Source organism: Cnephaeus nilssonii (assembly GCF_951640355.1).
Source record: "Cnephaeus nilssonii genome assembly, chromosome: X".
NCBI lineage: Eukaryota > Metazoa > Chordata > Mammalia > Chiroptera > Vespertilionidae > Cnephaeus > Cnephaeus nilssonii.
The window spans coordinates 2,330,376-2,349,060 of NC_137071.1; the positions used below are offsets into that span (position 1 = coordinate 2,330,376).

General features: G+C 46.9%; 1 protein-coding gene across 3 annotated transcripts in view; it reads left to right on the plus strand.

The window, feature by feature from the left end:
- Positions 1-18,685, plus strand: part of FRMPD4 (FERM and PDZ domain containing 4) — a gene marked incomplete at both ends in the record, with an annotated part of 720,410 nt that overhangs the window by 656,496 nt on the left and 45,229 nt on the right. For 2 of the 3 annotated variants that reach the window (XM_079764311.1, XM_079764310.1), the window contains one exon: positions 14,452-14,497. In XM_079764311.1, the coding sequence (XP_079620437.1) occupies positions 14,452-14,497 (46 nt within the window). Of the gene's footprint in view, positions 1-14,451; positions 14,504-18,685 lie in introns of all 3 variants that reach the window. The other variant, XM_079764309.1, reaches the window with a different exon arrangement.

Consider the following 18,685-nt stretch of genomic DNA (forward strand, 5'->3'; position numbering starts at 1 on the left):
GTTCGATTCCAGTCAAGGGCATGTACCTCGATTGCAGCTCAATCCCCAGCCCTGGTCCGGGTGCGTGCAGGAGGCAACCAATCAATGTGTCTCTCTCACATCGATGTTTCTCTCTCTGTGTCTCTCTCCCTCCCTTCCACTCTCTCTAAAAATCAGTGGAAAAATATCCTTGGGTGAGGATGACCAACAACAACAAAAGCTTCAACTGATACCCCCCATTTGTGGTCCTGCCACATATCCCACTACAGTCCCTGGCCCTCTGTTCAGGGCTTTCATTTAAAACCACATTGAATCCCTGTATTGTGAGAGCATGTGGGACTAGGGAACAGGGGTGAAGGAAGAGCTGAGAGAGAGCCCATCCATCATAAATATCTTCTGAACTAAGAGAGGAAAAGCAAGCACCTGTCAAGGCAAATCGATTTGAATTGCATAAGAATGTGATTTTTTTTAAAAAAAGAATCGACTCGGGATGTGAACTCTTCTTTCTAACAGCTTCAGCTTGGCAGATGACACTACCTGTCTCTTTCTAATCTCTTCCAGTCTTTCAGTCTCCAAATTTGTGTTGGCTTCAAGTTCTTTTGAATGTTTGAAAGCTGTTCCCAGCTCGCTGAGTTCCTCCTGTCATCGCACATGCCCCTGACAGCAGTGTTGCCATGGGAATGACCCAGGAATGGCACCAGCCACTTGCAAAGGGTCTCTTTTCATGGCTGCCACCATCCCATCCTTCCGTGGCCCACGGCCTAATTTATTTTTAACCTGGCGAGATTTCATTTGGCATGCGTTGAATCTGACATTTCCCCCTCGTCCTTCTTCTCCTACTCATAGTCGATGTTAAACCAAATTCTCATTCTTCTCTCTCTCTCTAATGCCTTTTAGACAGAAGCTGTATCAGTCAGCTGTTGCTTCATAACAAATAACCCTAAGATCTCAGTGGCTAATAACAACAAGCATTTCTTTTTTGTATTACTGTGGTAAAATATATATAACATGAAACTTGCCACTTGGAAGTGTACGATTCAGAGGCATTCATTCCCCTAACCATAACCACTACCTGTTTCCAACACTTTTTCATCGTCCAAAACTGAAACTCTGTACCCATTAAGAGAAAATTCTGATCCTTCCTCCACCCCTTCTCTGGTCACCACTAATCTACTTTCTGTGTCTATGAATCGGCCTATTCTAGCTATTTCATATAAGTGGAATCATATAATTGTCTTTTTTTATATATTTTTATTGATTTCAGAGAGGAAGGGAGAGAGAGAGAGAGAAATATCAATGATGAGAGAGAACTATGAATCGGCTGCCTCCTGCACGCCCCACACTGTGGATGGAGCCCGCCACCCGGGAATCAAACCGTGACCTCCAGGTTCATAGGTCGACGCTCAACCACTGGGCCACACCGGCCAAGCCAATTTTTGTCTTTTCTGTCTGGAAATAAGCATTTCTTCCTCGTGCGTCTAAAAACCCGTTGGGATGGCTCTGCTGATCTCATTGGGACTTGCCTGCAAGCTGAAGATTAGGCTGACGTCCACTCCACAGGTCTGTCATCTTCTTTGGGCCAGGGTGCCAGCCAGGGTGTGCTGCACATGGCAACACAGAGCAGGATGGGCAAGCAGGAACACACAAGGCTACTCACAGTCAGCTCTCCTCTGTGCCTCTTCCATTGGCCAAAGCCAGTCATTGGCCGCGTCCAAAGGCTAGGGTCAGGCCAGTAGCAGCCTGCACTTTCTGGCCATGCGACTTTTTGCAAGTGCTGTAGCCTCTCTGAGCCTCATTTCCTCATCAGTAAAAGTGGGATAACGGTAGTGCCTACCTCTAGGGTGTTGTGATTATTACTGAAATGCTCTACCTTTGCAATATAAAAATAGAGGTGATATTATTGTCATTCTTAAAATATAAAGAATAAAAAAGCGCCCTACCTGGTTTGGCTCAGTGGATAGAGCGTTGGCCTTCGGACGGAAGGGTCCCAGGTTCAATTCCGGTCAAGGGCACATGCCCGGGTTGTGGGGTTGATCCCCAGTGTAGGGGGTGTGCAGGAAGCAGCTGATCAATGATTCTGTCTCATCGTTGATGTTTCAATCTCTCTCTCTCTCTCTCTCTCTCTCTCTCTCTCTCTCTCTCTCTCTCTCTCCCTCCTCCCTTCTCTGAAATCAATAAAAAATATATATATTTTAAAAAGAATATAAAAATAACCAAATCCAATAAAACTTTTATCTTTGGTTTTCATTGAGGAAAATAAGTTCAAGTTGGAAGAGAATGCTGGTCGCCTTTATGGAAATTCAGAATGTGCTTTAGAATTGCAGACAGAGGCCAGTTGCAATTGGATGAACCAGTAGCAAGCATCCTGTCCATGAGTTTTCCTACTTGCTTCTCGCAGTGGATCTCTTTCTTCAACAGAACCCTAACCCCAGTCCCAGTGCACAGAGCAGTGGGGGTTCTGGTTGAAAGGACTCAGGGGTGTCCAGGGCCTCACCCTCTTGGAAGAGGTGAGAAGCGTTCCGTGGAGCACAATGTGAAAACCGCTAATTTAGTCCAAGCGCCTTCCTCTTCTAGATGAAGAAGATGAAGCCCAGAGGGGCGATGTGGTTTCCCCCAAACTGTACGAGAAACAGAAGCTCCTCTGAGTACTAATGATGCGCCCCACACTAGGAGGTGTTACCAGGGCTGCCCCAATGCCACTCTGGTGTCTTCTACACTGAGTGGCCAGATTATTATAATCTCTGAACGCACAATAATCTGACCACTCAGTGTGTGTATATATATATTAGAGGCCCGGTGCATGAATTCGTGCATGGGTGGGGTCTGGCCAGCCTGGCCAGGGGGAGGGGACATGGGTGGTTGGCCAGCCTGCGTACTGGTCGAACTCCTGGTCGAGGGGACAATTTGCATATTAGCCTTTTATTATATTGGATATACACTGAGTGGCCAGATTATTATGCGTTCAGAGATCATCATAATCTGGCCACTCAGTGTAGGTTCTGTGCCTCTCGCCCCGTATCCGAATTTCTCCACGACACCTTAAGGGCCCAGGCTTTGGAGTCCGAAAGCACAGGTCCATGTTCTGGTTCTGCCAGTTACTGAATGTGAACTGGGACCATCTCCTTGATCTCTCTGGACCTCAGTTTCCTCATCTCTGAAATGGGCATGATGGTACCTTGTTTACCAGGTTATCAGAGGCTTGAATGATGCAGCACAAGTAACATATGTAGTACAAGGTTGGGCACATGGTAATCATTCAGGACATATTTGCTATTAATCGACTTGCTTTGTGGTTGTTGCTGTTGTTAGAAGTTTTGTCCAGTTTTATGTACACTAGGGCACAGGGGGATACCTTTGGGGAAGTATTGAAATGGTATTAGTTGAAATCTTTAGAACTCATCATATATTTTTGGAAAAATATAGTATTTCTTAATTTTAGGGATAAACTATTAAAACAATTTTTTTTTTCAAGAGAATGAGCTGCTGCCCTATCTGGTTGGCTCAGTGGATAGAGCATCAGCCTGGGACCAAAGGGTCCCGGGTTCGATTCGGGTCAAGGGCAGGTACCTCAGTTGCAGGCTCCTCCCCAGCCCAGGCCCTGGTCAGGGCGCGTGCAGGAGGCAACCAATTGATGTGTTTCTCTCACATCAATGTTTCTGTCTTTCCCTCTCTCTTCCACTCTCTCTAAAAATCAATGGAAAAATATCCTCGGGTGAGGATTCAAGAGAGAGAGAGAGAGAGAGAGAGAGAGAGAGAGAGAGAGAGAGAGAGAATGGGCTGCTGCAAGGTTTATGCGGTGGAATTTCATGTCCCTGAGCATCTTTTCTATCTCTGGGTGCCTTCCAACAATCAGGTCCAGCTGGCCAAACTGCCCCCTCCTTTATTTTTTTATTTTTATTTTTTAAAAAATCTTTATTTTTGAAAGTATTACATATGTCCCCCTTTTTCCCCATTGACCCCCCTCCAGCCCATCCCTCCCCTCCCCACCCCCCCACTGGCCCAGTCCTTCACCACCCTATTATCTATGTCCATGGACCATGCATATATGCATACAAGGTCTTCTTCAGCCTCTGTGTGTGAGACATACACTGAGTGGCCAGATTATTATAATCTCTGAACGCATAATAATCTGGCCACTCAGTGTATATATATATTAGAGGCCCGGTGCATGAATTTGTGCATGGGTGGGGTCCGGCCAGCCTGGCCAGGGGGAGGGACCATGGGCGGTTGGCCGGCCTGCCTGCTGGTCGAACTCTTGGTCGAGGGGACAATTTGCATATTAGCCTTTTATTCTATAGGATATACACTGAGTGGCAAGATTATTACGCGTTCAGAGATCATCATAATCTGTCCACTCAGTGTGTGTGTGTGTGTGTGTGTGTGTGTGTGTGTGTGTGTGTATTAGAGGCCCAGTGCATGAATTCGTGCATGGGTGGGGTCCAGCCAGCCTGGCCAGGGGGAGAGGACATGGGTGGTTGGCCGGCCGGCCTGCTGGTCAAACTCTTGGTCGAGGGGACAATTTGCATATTAGCCTTTTATTCTATAGGATAGACACTGAGTGGCCAGATTATTATGCGTTCAGAGGTCATCATACTCTGGCCACTCAGTGTATATTGATCATTTGTTCAGCATGATGCCTTTCAGTCATAAGAGCACTTGTCTCCACATGCACTCGAGAATGTGTGTGTAGATGGGCCAGCGTGTACGGATGGGCTGCAAACCTGTTCCATTAGCCAGCAGAACAGAAGCAGCTCAGTCGGACACTAAGAAGAGTAAAAGGACAAGGTAAAGGAAGGCTCTTGGAGTTCACTGAATTAAAGAGATACACACGTCACAAGATCAGGAGGGAATGATACAGCTTGCATGTGTTGACCATGTTTGATGTTTGGCCATTTGCTAGCCGTTTCCATTCTCTCCAGCTAATGATTTCAGTATCTGTGAGGCGTTGATACAGTGGGTAATTACAAGCTGTTCAGAGTGTTGGGAAGGTCACAAGATGAAGCATTAAACCTCCATTCCAAGCAGTCCTGTGGCAGCTTCTGTAAAAATGAAGGGCTTTGTCGGCAGTTGACTAGGCTGGCTCTATGCCACGGCTGGTTATCAGTCACAAGAGGCTTCGTGTACTTTTCACATCTCCAGGTTCAGATAGGAAAATATAAGGCATTTTTTCCTAGTGGCTTCGCGATCCCCCAGGAATGCAGCAAAGCATCATTGGAGAAATGCTGTTAACCAGTTCTTTTTCCATCACCGGTGGCTGTCCACCTCAGAGAGCTGAAGGCCTGAGAGGCACTAGCTTGCCAAAAAGGAGTGTGATCCTAATCTCTCTGGAGAACTCTGAAGTGCAAGAAGAAGGAATCTTACGTTTGTGCGAATTTCCCTTACAAGTAACGGTACGTTTCCTGGACCTGATCACCTGTCATTCCAAATGAAAATACTGCACATCAAGCTTTGGAGTTACATCGAATGTCATTTCACAGTTTACAAAGTCCTTTCATAGATAGCCCTGAATTACATCTAGATTTTGTCTTTGGCTAAAAAATAAATTGTTTTATATTGATTTGAGGACGAGAGAGAGAGAGAGAGACATCAATTTGTTTTTTCATTTATTTCTGCACTCATTGGTTGCTTCTTGTATGTGCCCTGACTGGGGATCGAACCTGCAATCTTGGAGTGTCAGAATGATGCTCTAACCCCGTGGTCGGCAAACTGCGGCTCGCAAGCCACATGCAGCTCTTTGGCCCCTTGAGTGTGGCTCTTCCACAAAATACCACGGCCTGGGCGAGTCTATTTTGAAGAAGTGGCGTTAGAAGAAGTTTAAGTTTAAAAAATTTGGCTCTCCAAAGAAATTTCAATCGTTGTACTGTTGATATTTGGCTCTGTTGACTAAGGAGTTTGCCGACCACTGCTCTAATGAACTGACCTACCTACCCAGGCCACATGTGGCCTTTTAAAGTCTAACCTTTCAGCCTTCATAAATTGATTCCTTACTTCCACTTTTGCAGTTTAAAATCTTACGGTTCACTTATTTGGACTTTTTATTTAAAGAAAATCTCTTGAATTTCGGCACAAAGTATTTCCTATATATTTTAGTTATTTTGTTTTTGCTTTGTCTTCTCAATCTCTGAAGAAACCTCCAGGCTCGTCACAACTCCGTTAACTTCCTATCAGTCTCTGAGTTGATCAAGGGATCCAGTTGGGCTAGCAGAGAAATATACAGTAGCACGGGCCAATGTGATTATATTGCAATATTAAAATCATGTAAGTACAGAGTGGGAAGTCGGTTAAAGAAAAGTGCCAAGCTATGCTGCTCTAAGGAAAAGAAAACATGAGTTTTAGCTTCATTGCTGAAAGGGATTTTATTTTATTAATACTAGAGGCCTGCGCGTGCCCCTGAGTTCGGGCGAGACCAAACCAGAGAGAGTTGGACCTGCATTACCACCATTTGTCCACCACCCAGAGCTGAAAAGTCAGTGCTGACATGTACACATAAGGAACTGGTAGACATTGAAATTGGGTCTCAAAAGAACTGTTGGTCCAGAAAGAAACTTACTACAGACTGATTCATTTGCCTGTCAGCATAACTATTATTGCTCGTCTCACATTCGGTTCTTATAAGTATACTAGAGGCCCAGTGCATGATTGAATCATGCACGTGTAGGGTCCCCTACACGCTTTCGCTTTTCGCGGTGGAGCTGGGTGCCTGTCCGCTGGTGCACCAGGCCTTTCAGAAGCCTCCGGCTTGGCAGAGGCTTCTGAAAGGCCTGGTGCCGGAGCAGACAGGCACCCAGCTCCCCCACTTTTGATGGCCGGATAGGCCACCCCACGTCCCGCCCCCCAGCCTCCCGCCGCCCAATAGTGGGCGTAGTGGAGTGATGGTAATTTACATGTTACTTTATTATTAGACTAGAAACCCGTTGCACGAAGTTTCGTGCAATAGACTTTCACCTGGCTGCCGGCACCAGTTTTCCGCCAGCAGCAGTTTTCCTCTGACCACCCGCCGATCAGAGCGCCTCCCGCCAGCGCGATCGGCCACCCCGAGAGGAACTCCGATCCGGGAGGCGCTCCGATTGGCGGGTGGCCAGAGGAAAACTGCTGCTGGCGGAAAACTGCTGCCAGCAGCCACGCAATCGGCCACCACCAGCGTCTTCCACAACGTCGGCCGTTTAGTCTGGCGGTAGGAGCGGGGCGCGGGGACTCGCCCCCCGCTCCTACCGCCAGCCAATCGGCCACCCTGAGTCCCGCCCCCCGCGCCTCCAGCCGGCCCAATCGTGGGCGTAGCGGAGTGATGCAATTTGCATATTGCCTTTTTATTATGTAGGATAGGATTTCTAGTAACACATGATCTCACTCATCTAGGGGAAATGATGAACAACATAGACTGATGAACAAGAACAGACCCAGAAACAAGGAGGCATCGATCGGACTGTCGGGCCTCAGAGGGAGGGTAGGGAAGGGTGGGGTTAGGAGGGAGAGATCAACCAAAGGACTTGTGTGCATGCATACGAGCCTAACCAATGGTTAAGGACAACAGGGAGGTGGGGGCATCCGTGGGGAGGGGTGTGGGATGGGAATGGGGGGACGAGGACAAATATGTGACACCTTAATCAATAAAGAAATTAAAAAAAAATACTAGAGGCCTGGTGCACGATATTTGTACACTGGGGGGGGGGTGGATCCTTCAGCATGGCCTGCACCTTCTCGTAGTCTGGGAGCCCTCGGGGGATGTCCAACTGACATCCTTAGCACTGCCGCGGAGACAGGAGAGGCTCCCACCACTGCTGCTGCGCTCGCCAGCCATGAGCCCAGCTTCTGGATGAGCGGTGCTCCCCCTGTGGGAGTGAACTGACCACCAGGGAACAGCTCCTGCGTTGAGCATCTGCCCCCTGGTGGTCAGTGCATGTCATAGCAACCGGTCGTTTCGCCGTTTGGTCAATTTTTATATTAGCCTTTTATTATATAGGATATTTTTATTGATTTCAGAGAAGGGAGAGAGAGAGATAGAAACATCAATGATGAGAAAGAATCATTAAGAAGCTGCCTCCTGCACGCCCCCCACTGGGGACAGAGCCCACAACCCGCATGTGCCCTTGACTTGAATCGAACCCTGGACCCTTCAGTCCTCAGGCCGATGCTCTATCCACTGAGCCAAACCACCTAGGGCTGGCTGAAAGGGATTTTAATACCAATAACCTCATTAGAATCTGAGCTGCTTCCTCACATCACTTTGCTTGTTGTAACAGAATCACATCCAATGAAATTTAAAAATGGGACACAAACCATGACCTGCAGCCACTGATGCTGCTGTTCCAAAATGTGTCAAAGGACTCTCCATCACAAAAGGATAAGAAAAGACTTTTGTTAAAGGCATGAAGAGAGGAATTTCATGCAAATTTGATAGGAGTCGCTTAGGGTATCTTAGACTATATTTTCCCCTGCAGGTCAGCATGTGACTCAGGGATTAAAACGATGTGTGTAACAAACTCAACCATTTAAAAAATATTGGCACTGCAATTTGAAGTTATTCTCAAAAGTGGAAAATTCACTTGGAATTTATTATGAAATAATACTTCTCTAAATGTGCTTCTAACTGGATTTTTGAAGTCTCTAGCTGTTTGGGGCCTTCATAAAAAGAAGTTATCTGATTACTTGACTGGGGCATCATCCATTATCGATTCTAATTTTTCTGGTGAAGCTATTTTAAAACGGTTTAGATCTTATTTTCCTCCTAGGATCTTAGGGCTTGGGATTCTAAGGGATACAAAACATTATGAAGTTAATTTTTCTTGTCTGGCAGGTTATAATCAAATAATTATAAAAAAGGCGTGTACACAGTCTACATGATAAATAACAGTAAAATATTTTATATCAATTGAAATAACTTTGTTTATTCATTAAATGGTAACATTAAAAATCAGTCTAGTTTATGTTTCAGGCAATTTGCCGAGAATGACTGTAGACACAAAGACTCTTAATGCCATAAATATAATAGACATTTTGAAAAATGCTTTCAAATTAACAAGGTATACTGAGCAATGCTTCTTTCTGAGGTTCTGGACAAAAAAAAAAAATCTGTGTGGTGAATTCACGGGTGGATACTACTCTCGAGATATATTTTAATTGGTTATGAATCTCTCTGTTAGTCTGGCAGACAGAATTTAAGATCGTCCCCAATGATCCTTGCCTCCTGATAGCCATGGCTTCGTATATTCCCCTCTCTTAGTATGGGTGGGACCTATGATTTGCCTCTAACCAGCAGAATACAGCAAAGGTGATGGGGTGTCACTTCCATGATTATGTTACATAGATTGTAACCTACATCTTCCCAAAGGACTCTCTCTTTTGCTGGTTTAAAAAAAATACATTTTAATGGATTTCAGAGAGAAGAAGGGAGAGGGAGAGAGAGAAACATCAATGATGAGAGCGAATCATGGATCCGCTGCCTCCTGCACGTCCCCTATTGGGAATCGAGCCTGCAATCCGGGCATGTGCCCTGACCGGGAATCAAACTGTGACCTTCTGGTTCATAGGTCGACGCTCAATCACTGAGCAACACTGGCTGGGGCCAAACTCTGGGTTTTAAGGTTTCCTTTGAAAGTCCTGCAGCACCTGGCTTTGGCATGTAGGGGTGATGGGCATGTATTGGCATGAGGACTCAGCTGAACCTGCCTGCACCCTGGAACATGTGATTACATATGGCTTCAATCTTTGTTCCCCCTAGAATTGGGGTAGGCATCCTAAGGGACCCAAAGTGCTATGGAGTATATTCTTCTTGGCTGGCAGGTGATAATTAGCTACTTAGAGATGAGAGAAAACAAATAAAAGCCCATTCCCAAAACTGCTGATAGATACCATACTGCGATGTTTGACATCTATTATTCTATTTCTAACAGAATGGTGAGCAACAAGCCCTCGGTAATGGTGGGAACCAGGACTGCTCAGGGGACCACCAGCATCTGTACCCTATCCTCTTTTTAAAAAAATAAAATAAAATATATATATATATATATATATATATATATATATATATATATATTTATTATTATTATTATTGATTTTTTTTTTACAGAGAGGAAAGGAGAAGGAGAGAGAGTTAGAAACATCGATGAGAGAGAAACATCAATCAGCTGCCTCCTGCACATGCCCTACTGGGGATGTGCCCGCAACCAAGGTACATGCCCTTGACCGGAATCGAACCCGGGACCCTTGAGTCCACAGGCTGATGCTCTATCCACTGAGCCAAACCGTTTAGGGCTGTACCCTATCCTCTTACTCAGCCATGAATGTGTCTCTTTGGCTGTGTCTCCTAGTTCTGATTCTGGAGAAAGGAAATCTGATTGGCTTATTCCAACCCAATCAGCTGTGACCAAAGGATGAGGTCCGGGGGCCCATTGCCTGCTGCCGAGGGCTCTGGGAGCAGACTTGGGCGGAAGAGGCCAGGCAGGATGGCCAGGCCCACTATCACGGCCCTGGCCACACTCACCAATTCTTCAGTCAATGGAGCTCTATCCCATTTCTCATCTGCTGGATGTTTCTTGTGTCCTACAAACTAAGGAAACTTGAGTGAAGGCTACGAAGCAGTACTTTGCTTCTGTTTGTGTTGATTTCTGCGTGTTCTTCATTATTAATATACACTGAGTGGCCAGAGTATTATGATCTCTGAACGCGTAATAATCTGGCCACTCAGTGTGTGTGTGTGTGTGTGTGTGTGTGTGTGTGTGTGTGTGTGTGTGTGTGTATTAGAGGCCCGGTTCATGAATTTGTGCATGGGTGGGTTCCAGCCAGCCTGGCCAGGGGGAGGGGACATGGTCGGTTGGCCTGCCTGCTGGTCGAACTCCTGGTCAAGGGGACAATTTGCATATTAGCCTTTTATTATATAAGATATACACTGAGTGGCCAGATTATTATGCATTCAGAGATCATCATAATCTGGCCACTCAGTGTATGTTTTTATTGACTTTTAGAGAGGAAGAGAGAAGGATAGAGAGATAGAAACATTGAGCAGAGAGAGGAACATCATCCATCGGCTGCTTCCTGCAAGCCCCCTACTGGGGGTTGGGCCCACATCCGGGACATGTGCCCTGACCCGGAATTGAATCTGAGACCTCTTGGTTCCTGGGTCAGCGCTCAACCACTGAGCCACGCCTGCATATTTCTGCTTATTCATTTCTCTCTTGGAGAGAGCTGCATGGGCGACAGTGGGAGCCCAGGGGCTGTGTGAAATCGAGCAAAGCAGAGGTAGTTCAGTGCAGTGCGCTAGGCCCAAAGAGTTGGTTCTCCATTATCTTGGTGAGCAAATGAGTGATTATTTTAGAGATCTCCAAGGGCCGCTTCCCCTTAAACAGCTTAGAAGTTTGCTGACATGGCCCACCTCCGCCCCGCCCCCAATTTCATCTTTCCTCAAGTTCTGATTTTTTTTAAAATCACAGCTACAGAGAAGAGAGTTGAATTCATCCAAGTCATAAATTCACGGCATAAATGATTATCATCATAGACCGTGCAAGGCCCGTCTCTGGTTTTATTTATTTATGCTCACACCCACTCCTATCTCCCCCAAGAGAAGACATTCTGATATGTTTAGTGTGCATCCTGTCATTTTTTATTGGGTTATTACAAATGTATTGATGCTGTTTTGTGGGGGTATTTTGAGCCTGTGTAAATGGTATTATATTTCATACTGTCTCGTGCAGATGCGCGTGCTGACATGCTCACCAATAATGCCTGATCATGCATCTTACCCGCTGGATTCTCCTCTGATGACACTGTGGCCCTGGTACCCCATCGAGTGGGAATTCTGGCTGTCTGCTCCTTGTACTGGAGTTCGCGGCCAGTGCTTAGCAGCTGGGAACTCATGGGAGCAGATGGGCCACTCAACAACCTCCCTGCAATCATCCCAAGTGTGGTCGCTGTTTCTCAAGTTCTTTGAGGTTTTTTTAAAAATATATCATTGAGCCCTAACCGGTTTGGCTCAGTGGATAGAGCATCGGCCTGTGGACTCAAGGGTCCCGGGTTCGATTCCGGTCAAGGGCATGTATCTTGGTTGCGGGCACATCCCCAATAGGGGTTGTGTAGGAGGCAGCTGATTGATGTTTCTCTCTCATTGATGTTTCTAACTCTCTATTCCTCTCCCTTCCTCTCTGTAAAAAATCAATAAAAAATGTTTTAAAAAAAAAAATATATATATATATATATATATGTGTGTGTGTGTGTGTGTGTGTGTGTGTGTGTGTGTGTGTGTATCATTGAGCCCTAACCGGTTTGGCTCAGTGGATAGAGCATCAGCCTGCAGACTGAAGGGTCACAGGTTTGATTCCAGTCAAAGGCATGTATCTGGGTTGCGGGCACATCCCCAATAGGGTTGTGCAGGAGGCAGCTGATGGATGTTTCTCTCTCATCGATGTTTCTAACTCTCTATCCCTCTCCCTTCCTTTCTGTAAAAAAATCAATAAAATATATTTTTTTAAAAAAAGAAAGAAACACCAATGATGAGGAGAGAAAAATCACTGATCGGCTGCCTCCTGCACCCTCCACCCTTACCCCCCACCCCCTGCTGGGGATTGAGCCTGCAACCCCAGCATGTGCCCTTGACCGGAATCTAACCTTGGACCCTTCAGTCCACAGGCCGAGGCAATCCACTGAGCCAAAGCAGCCAGGGCGAATTCTTTGAGTTTGAGCCCTGCTCTTTCAGGTCTGCTGATTTCTCCCCCTCTCTCCTCCCCGGTCCCTCCCTCAGGGCCCACCCCCACGGCTGCTGGCTGCGGTGGAGTCAGTAGAACATGCTCCCACCCAGCCAGCCATGAGCGGGTCAAACCGCAGGGCAGCTCGTGTGGGAGATGCGATTTGCAGCGGCTTCTCCAAGGGAACGGCCCGCAGCAGACGCCCTTCGCTCGATTTGCTTGGGAAATAAATCACCAGGCAGGGAATTAATTACCGCCCAGAGCAGGAAAAGGCCGCTCTCTTCCTCGGCAAAGTGGCAACTGACCTGCCTCCCCCTCGTGCTAAAGAAGGATCAGAGGGAGGAGGGAAGAAAAATGATTCTGGCCCATAATATGATTCCCCCCAAGGGTTGGAGTTCTTTGAAAGGTTCGGGTTACTTGGGGGAAATTAAATAAACCATTATATTACACAGGTCTGCCTTTAGCTACAAAGCGTTCCCTATTGTGAAAATACTTCCCCGTGAGGGCCTGTCTGAATTATTTATCTCCCAAGGTTGTGGGCGTCCTTACCACGGACCCAGTAAGTCATAGTATGGGAAGTCATGTTTCCTGGGATGCTGCTTTTATTATATTTTTTTTACTAGAGACCCGGTGCACGAATTCGTACATGGGTGAGATCCCTCCGCCTGAACGGTGATTGGGGCTGATTGGGGCAGATCGGCCAGGGGGAGGGACTGTGGGAGGTTGGCCGGCTGTGGAGGTTGGCTGTGGGAGTGCACTGACCACCAGGGGCAGCTCCTACGTTGAGTGTCTGCCCTCTGGTGGTCAGTGTGTGTCATAGCTACCGGCTGGTTGTCCAGTCATCTGGTTGTAATGGTCACTTAGGCTTTTATATATATAGATTTTATTTTATTTTATTTTATTTTATTTTATTCATTTACTTATTTTTTTGTGAATCCTCATCTGAGGATATTTTTCCATTGATTTTTAGAGAGAGTGGAGTGGAGAGGGAGAGAGAGAGAAACACCGATGTGAGAGAAACACATCGATTGGTTGCCTCCTGCATGAGCCCCGACCAGGGCCCCGGCCGGGGAGGAGCCCGCAACCGAGGTACATGCCCTTGACCAGAATCGAACCCCGGACAACGGTGTTCAATGAATGGATAGAATTTTTAAAAAATAGATTTTTATTGATTTCAGAGAGGAAGGGAGAGGGAGAGAGAAATTGAAACATCAACGATGAGAGAGAAACATTGATTTGGCTGCCTCCTGCACACCCCCTACCGAGGATCGAGCCCTCAACCAAGGTACATGCCCTTGACTAGAATCAAACCCAGGACCCTTCAGTCCGCAGGCCGATGCTCTATCCACTGAGCCAAACCAACTAGGGCAATGGATGGAATTTAAAAAATCTATCATCCCCCTTACAGAAAATTTCACAGAAATTTTTAAGCAGCAAAGGAAAATCTGGAGGGGAAAATCAATTTTGAGAGCAGAGAAAAGTATAAAAAGACTGAGTTGAAGCTTCTAAAACCAATCTGCCCTCCACGGATTTTATTTTAAGGCCGGGCTGTTGGCATCGCAGATCGTATCGCCCAACGTGAACCGCGTGGGAAGCTGGCAGTCGGGCCGGGCTGCTGCTGTCCCTGGGTGGACACTTGCTTGTGGATTTCTCTCTGGTCTGCAAGCCTGCTTCCGAGCTGCTGGATTCTTTGCCCTTTGAGTCCAAGTGCCATTCGCCAACGAATCCCACGTTTCGTTCCCAAAGAACGCTGTCCCTGTGCCTTTCATAAATGTGTTTGTTTTCTTCTCTTTTACAGAAGCTGCAAAGAATCGATACTGCTGACTGTCATACAGCCTTACCCCGTAAGTGTCCTGCGAGTAGAAGTGCCCCCGCCTGGTCTCAGGCTCCTGTCTGCCCCTCCGTCCAGTAACACCACGATGAGAAATGACAACAGAGAAAAAGTAGTCACAAGTCAGGAGTATTTGTATGTTGTTCTTCACGACAGCAACCCCAGGCACTGGAGAGAAGAGAAAGTAGCGCATTTTCTAAGTATCTTCCAAATCGGCTGTTCCGTCCTATGCGACGCTCAGCTCTGCAAATGGCACAAAACTCCAGACTTTCTTGAAGTTTCCAGCTTAAGAATCACAAGTCTAATGGGAATGTCTCATGATAGGGGGTTGAAGCATGATTGTTTTTCTGTTCTTTTTTTTTTTTTTTAATATACACTGAGTGGCCAGATTATTATGATCTCTGAACGCATAATAACCTGGCCACTCAGTGTATATATACAGTATATATATTAGAGGCCCAGTGCATGAATTCATGCATGGGTGGGGTCCGGCCAGCCTGGCCACGGGGAGGGGACATGGGTGGTTGGCCGGCCTGCCTGCTGGTCGAACTCCTGGTCGAGGGGACCATTTGCATATTAGCCTTTTATTCTATAGGACAGACACGGAGTGGCCAGGTGATTATGCGTTCAGAGATCATAATAATCTGGCCACTCAGTGTATTTTTATTGATTTCAGAAAGGGAGAGAGAGAGAGAGAGAAACATCAATGATGAAAGAGAATCATTAATCGGCTGCCTCCTGCACGCCCCCTACTGGGGACTGAGCCCATAACCCAGGCATGTGCCCTTGACCGGAATCGAACCCGGGACCCTTCAGTCCGCAGGCTGACACTCTGTCCACTGAGCCAAACGAGCTAGGGCCATGATCGTTTTTCTTACCCCCATCTAGATAATTTGGTAGAGAACTCTAGATAGTTCTGTGAGACCTGCTTTAAACGGTGGGTATTAGAGGTAATAGGGCCATCAAGATTTCATTCTGCAGCCTTGGTCAGGAGGGTGGAAAGTTATTAAAATCGTGCTCCCTTCAATTCCCATGATTTTGTTGTTGTTGTTGTTGTTACTCCTCACCAGAGGATATTTTTCCATTGATTTTTAGAGAGTGGAAGGGAGGGGGAGAGACAGAGAGAAACATCGATGTGAGAGAGACACATCGATTGGTTGCCTCCCACACAAGCCCCTACCAGGGCCAGGGATCGATCCCACAACCACAACCGAGGTACGTGCCCTTGACTGGAGTCTAACCCGCGAGCCTTCAGTCTGAGGGCCGACGCTCTATCCACTGAGCCAACCAGGCTAGGGCCCATGATTTTCTTTTGAAACAACTTTATCATGGTGTAACACATATCATAAAAGTCACCCCTTTGAAATGTACAGTTGAAGGATCTTTATGAAATTTACTGAAGTACGCAGACTTCATCACAATCCAGTTTGAAAACATTTCTATCACCCCAATGAGATCCCCCATTCCCATTTGCAATGAAACCCTTCCCGCCCTCATTCCCAGGCCGCCGCTAATTTACTTTCTGCTTCTATAGCGTTGCCACCTGGTTGCACTTGTTTTCTTCCCCATAGAGTTGGAGTGTTCCTACATCAACGAAAAGGCTCTGGTATCTGCCAATCTCCACCTTATGACCAAACTCTTCATCTCCTCATCCCAGAATGTTCCTCCTAAGTGCTATGTGCTAGGCATTTGGGACAGCAAACAACATGTACCCAAGATTCTACTCAGAGCACAAATAGAATTAGCCAGACAACAAATTATGCCATGGAGGAGATCATATATATAACCATCTCAGCCTCATACTGTTACTTTTAGTTACATCTCTTTAACATCACACACACACACACACACACACCTTTTTAACAAGAGATATATTTTTATTGATTTCAGAAAGAAAGGGAGAGAGAGATAGAAATATCAATGATGACAGAGAATCATGGATTGGCTGCCTCCTGCACACCCCCTACTAGGGATCAAGCCCACAACCCAGGCATGTGCCCTGACCAGGAATCAAACCGTGACCTCCTGGTTCATAGGTCGATGCTCAACCACTCAGCCACGCCAGCCACCTTTTGATTTGAAAACAGGATGTAAGAGAACCAAGATTTGAGATCTAGTTCCCAACAATATAATGGGCGATGCTTATTCTTGCTCAGAATTCCTGACTTCCTCAGCTGAATGAGGAGAAGGTTAGATCCATTCAAGAGCCTCCCTGCTCCATCTCCTGATTCCATGATGCCTTCCCTGGAAAGGAGAGGTCGCCTGTGTGTTTAGATTATTTCCATTATCCAAGATGTCACTCACACTTAATTCAATCCTATCCTCACTTCATTGCTTTGCAGTGGGCAAATCCGTTTTGGTCAAGCCAATGGAAATGTCCTTAATAAGCAACTGATTGGCCCATTATAAATTCCTGGGGGAACCTCAGGTTTACTTTGCCTTTCCTGAATTCTCTCTCTCCACTTTATAACCTACTAGAGGCCCAGTGCACAAAATCCGTGCACAGGTAGTGTCCCTAGCAGCTGCCGAACGGGGCCTTCCTTTGTTCCGTGCCACCCCCTGGTGGTCAGTGCATGTCACAGCGAGTGATCGAACTCCCAGTTGGTCGAACTCCCGAGGGGACACTTTGCATATTAGGCTTTTATATATATCCTAGAGGCCCAGTGCATGAAATTTGTGCACTGGGGGGGGGGGTGTCCCTCAGCCTGACCTGTACCCTCTCACAGTCTGGAACCCCTTGGGGGATGTCCGCCTGCCAGTAGGTGGACATCCCTCTCGCAGTCTGGGACCCCTCACTCCTTACCGCCCTCCTGCTCACTGCTCCTTACCACTTGGCTCACTGCTCCTTAGCGCTGCCGTGGAGGTGAGAGAGGCTTCCACCACTGCCGCTGCACTCGCCAGCCGTGAGCCCGGCTTCTGGCTGAGCAGCACTTCCCCTGTGAAAGCGCACTGACCACCAGGGGGCAGCTTCTGCATTGAATGTCTGCCCTCTGGTGGTCAGTGCGCATCATAGTGACCGGTCGTTCTGGTCGATCCACTGTAATAGTTGCTTAGGCTTTTATTATATAGATATATCGATTAGCAATGCAAGGTCAGAACCTGAGTCCAAACTAGGTTATTTTTGCCTCGTGCATTAGACTTAGAGCAGTGGTTCTCAACCTTTCTAATGCCGCGACCCTTTAATTCAGTTCCTCATGTTGTGGTGACCCCCAACCATAAAATTACTTTCGTTGCTACTTCATAACTGTCATTTTGCTACTGTTAGTGAATCGTCATGTAAATCTCTGTGTTTTCCAATGGTCTTAGGCTCTACAGCAGCGGTTCTCAGGCTGAGAACCGCTAGCGACCCACAGGTTGAGAACCACTGACTTAGAGAAAGAGAGGGGAGTTCTGCATTGAAGTTACGGGTTTTGTCTTGTGGCCTTGCTTGCTCTGTTTGCCGTTTGAGTCTGCATGACTTGTTATTCATATGAATACCCATTGCCATCGGTAAGTCCCGGAACTTCCTTTGAACAGATACTCTGGAATTTTCTAGACGTTCAGGGGGCTCTCACTGTTGTGCTATATTGAAAGTCAATGCTTAGCCACACCATTGAGGAGCAAGTGATGCATGTTCTTACAGCCAACAGCTCTACCTCTGCTTCTCAGAGTCGCTCTTCCCCTCCCAGCTATTGTAGAAGAATTCTCCTCTTTGATTTCCTTTGACCAACCCCCCTTCCTGAAGTGCCCACAACACACTCCACCCCGCCACCTCCTCGGCCTGGTTGAATCCTTCCCCCCCCCCCCTTCAAGTCTCAGCACACATTCTAAATGCTACTTTAGCGTCTCTCAATGTTGGCACTGTGGCCATTTGGGCTGGCGGATTCTCTGCGGAAGGGGGCTGCTTTGCGCATTGTAGGATGTTGACCAGCAACCCTGGCCTCTACCCACTAGGTGGCAGTAGTAGGACCTCCTCCCCTAGTTGTGAGGACCAAAAATGACTCCAAACACTGCCAGATATTCCCCGGGGAGCAAAATCTCCCCCACTGGGGACCACTGGCCCACCTAAAGTTTGCCCTTACTGGTCTAGTCCAAAGTGGCTCTTTCCTCTTTTGAGTTGTAGGAGTTGAAATAATGTAGTTAACCCCCCCCCCAAGTTACTTAAATAGATACCTTACATGTAGAGAGGAGAGCAGATGAGAGAAGAGGACATTTCAAAATT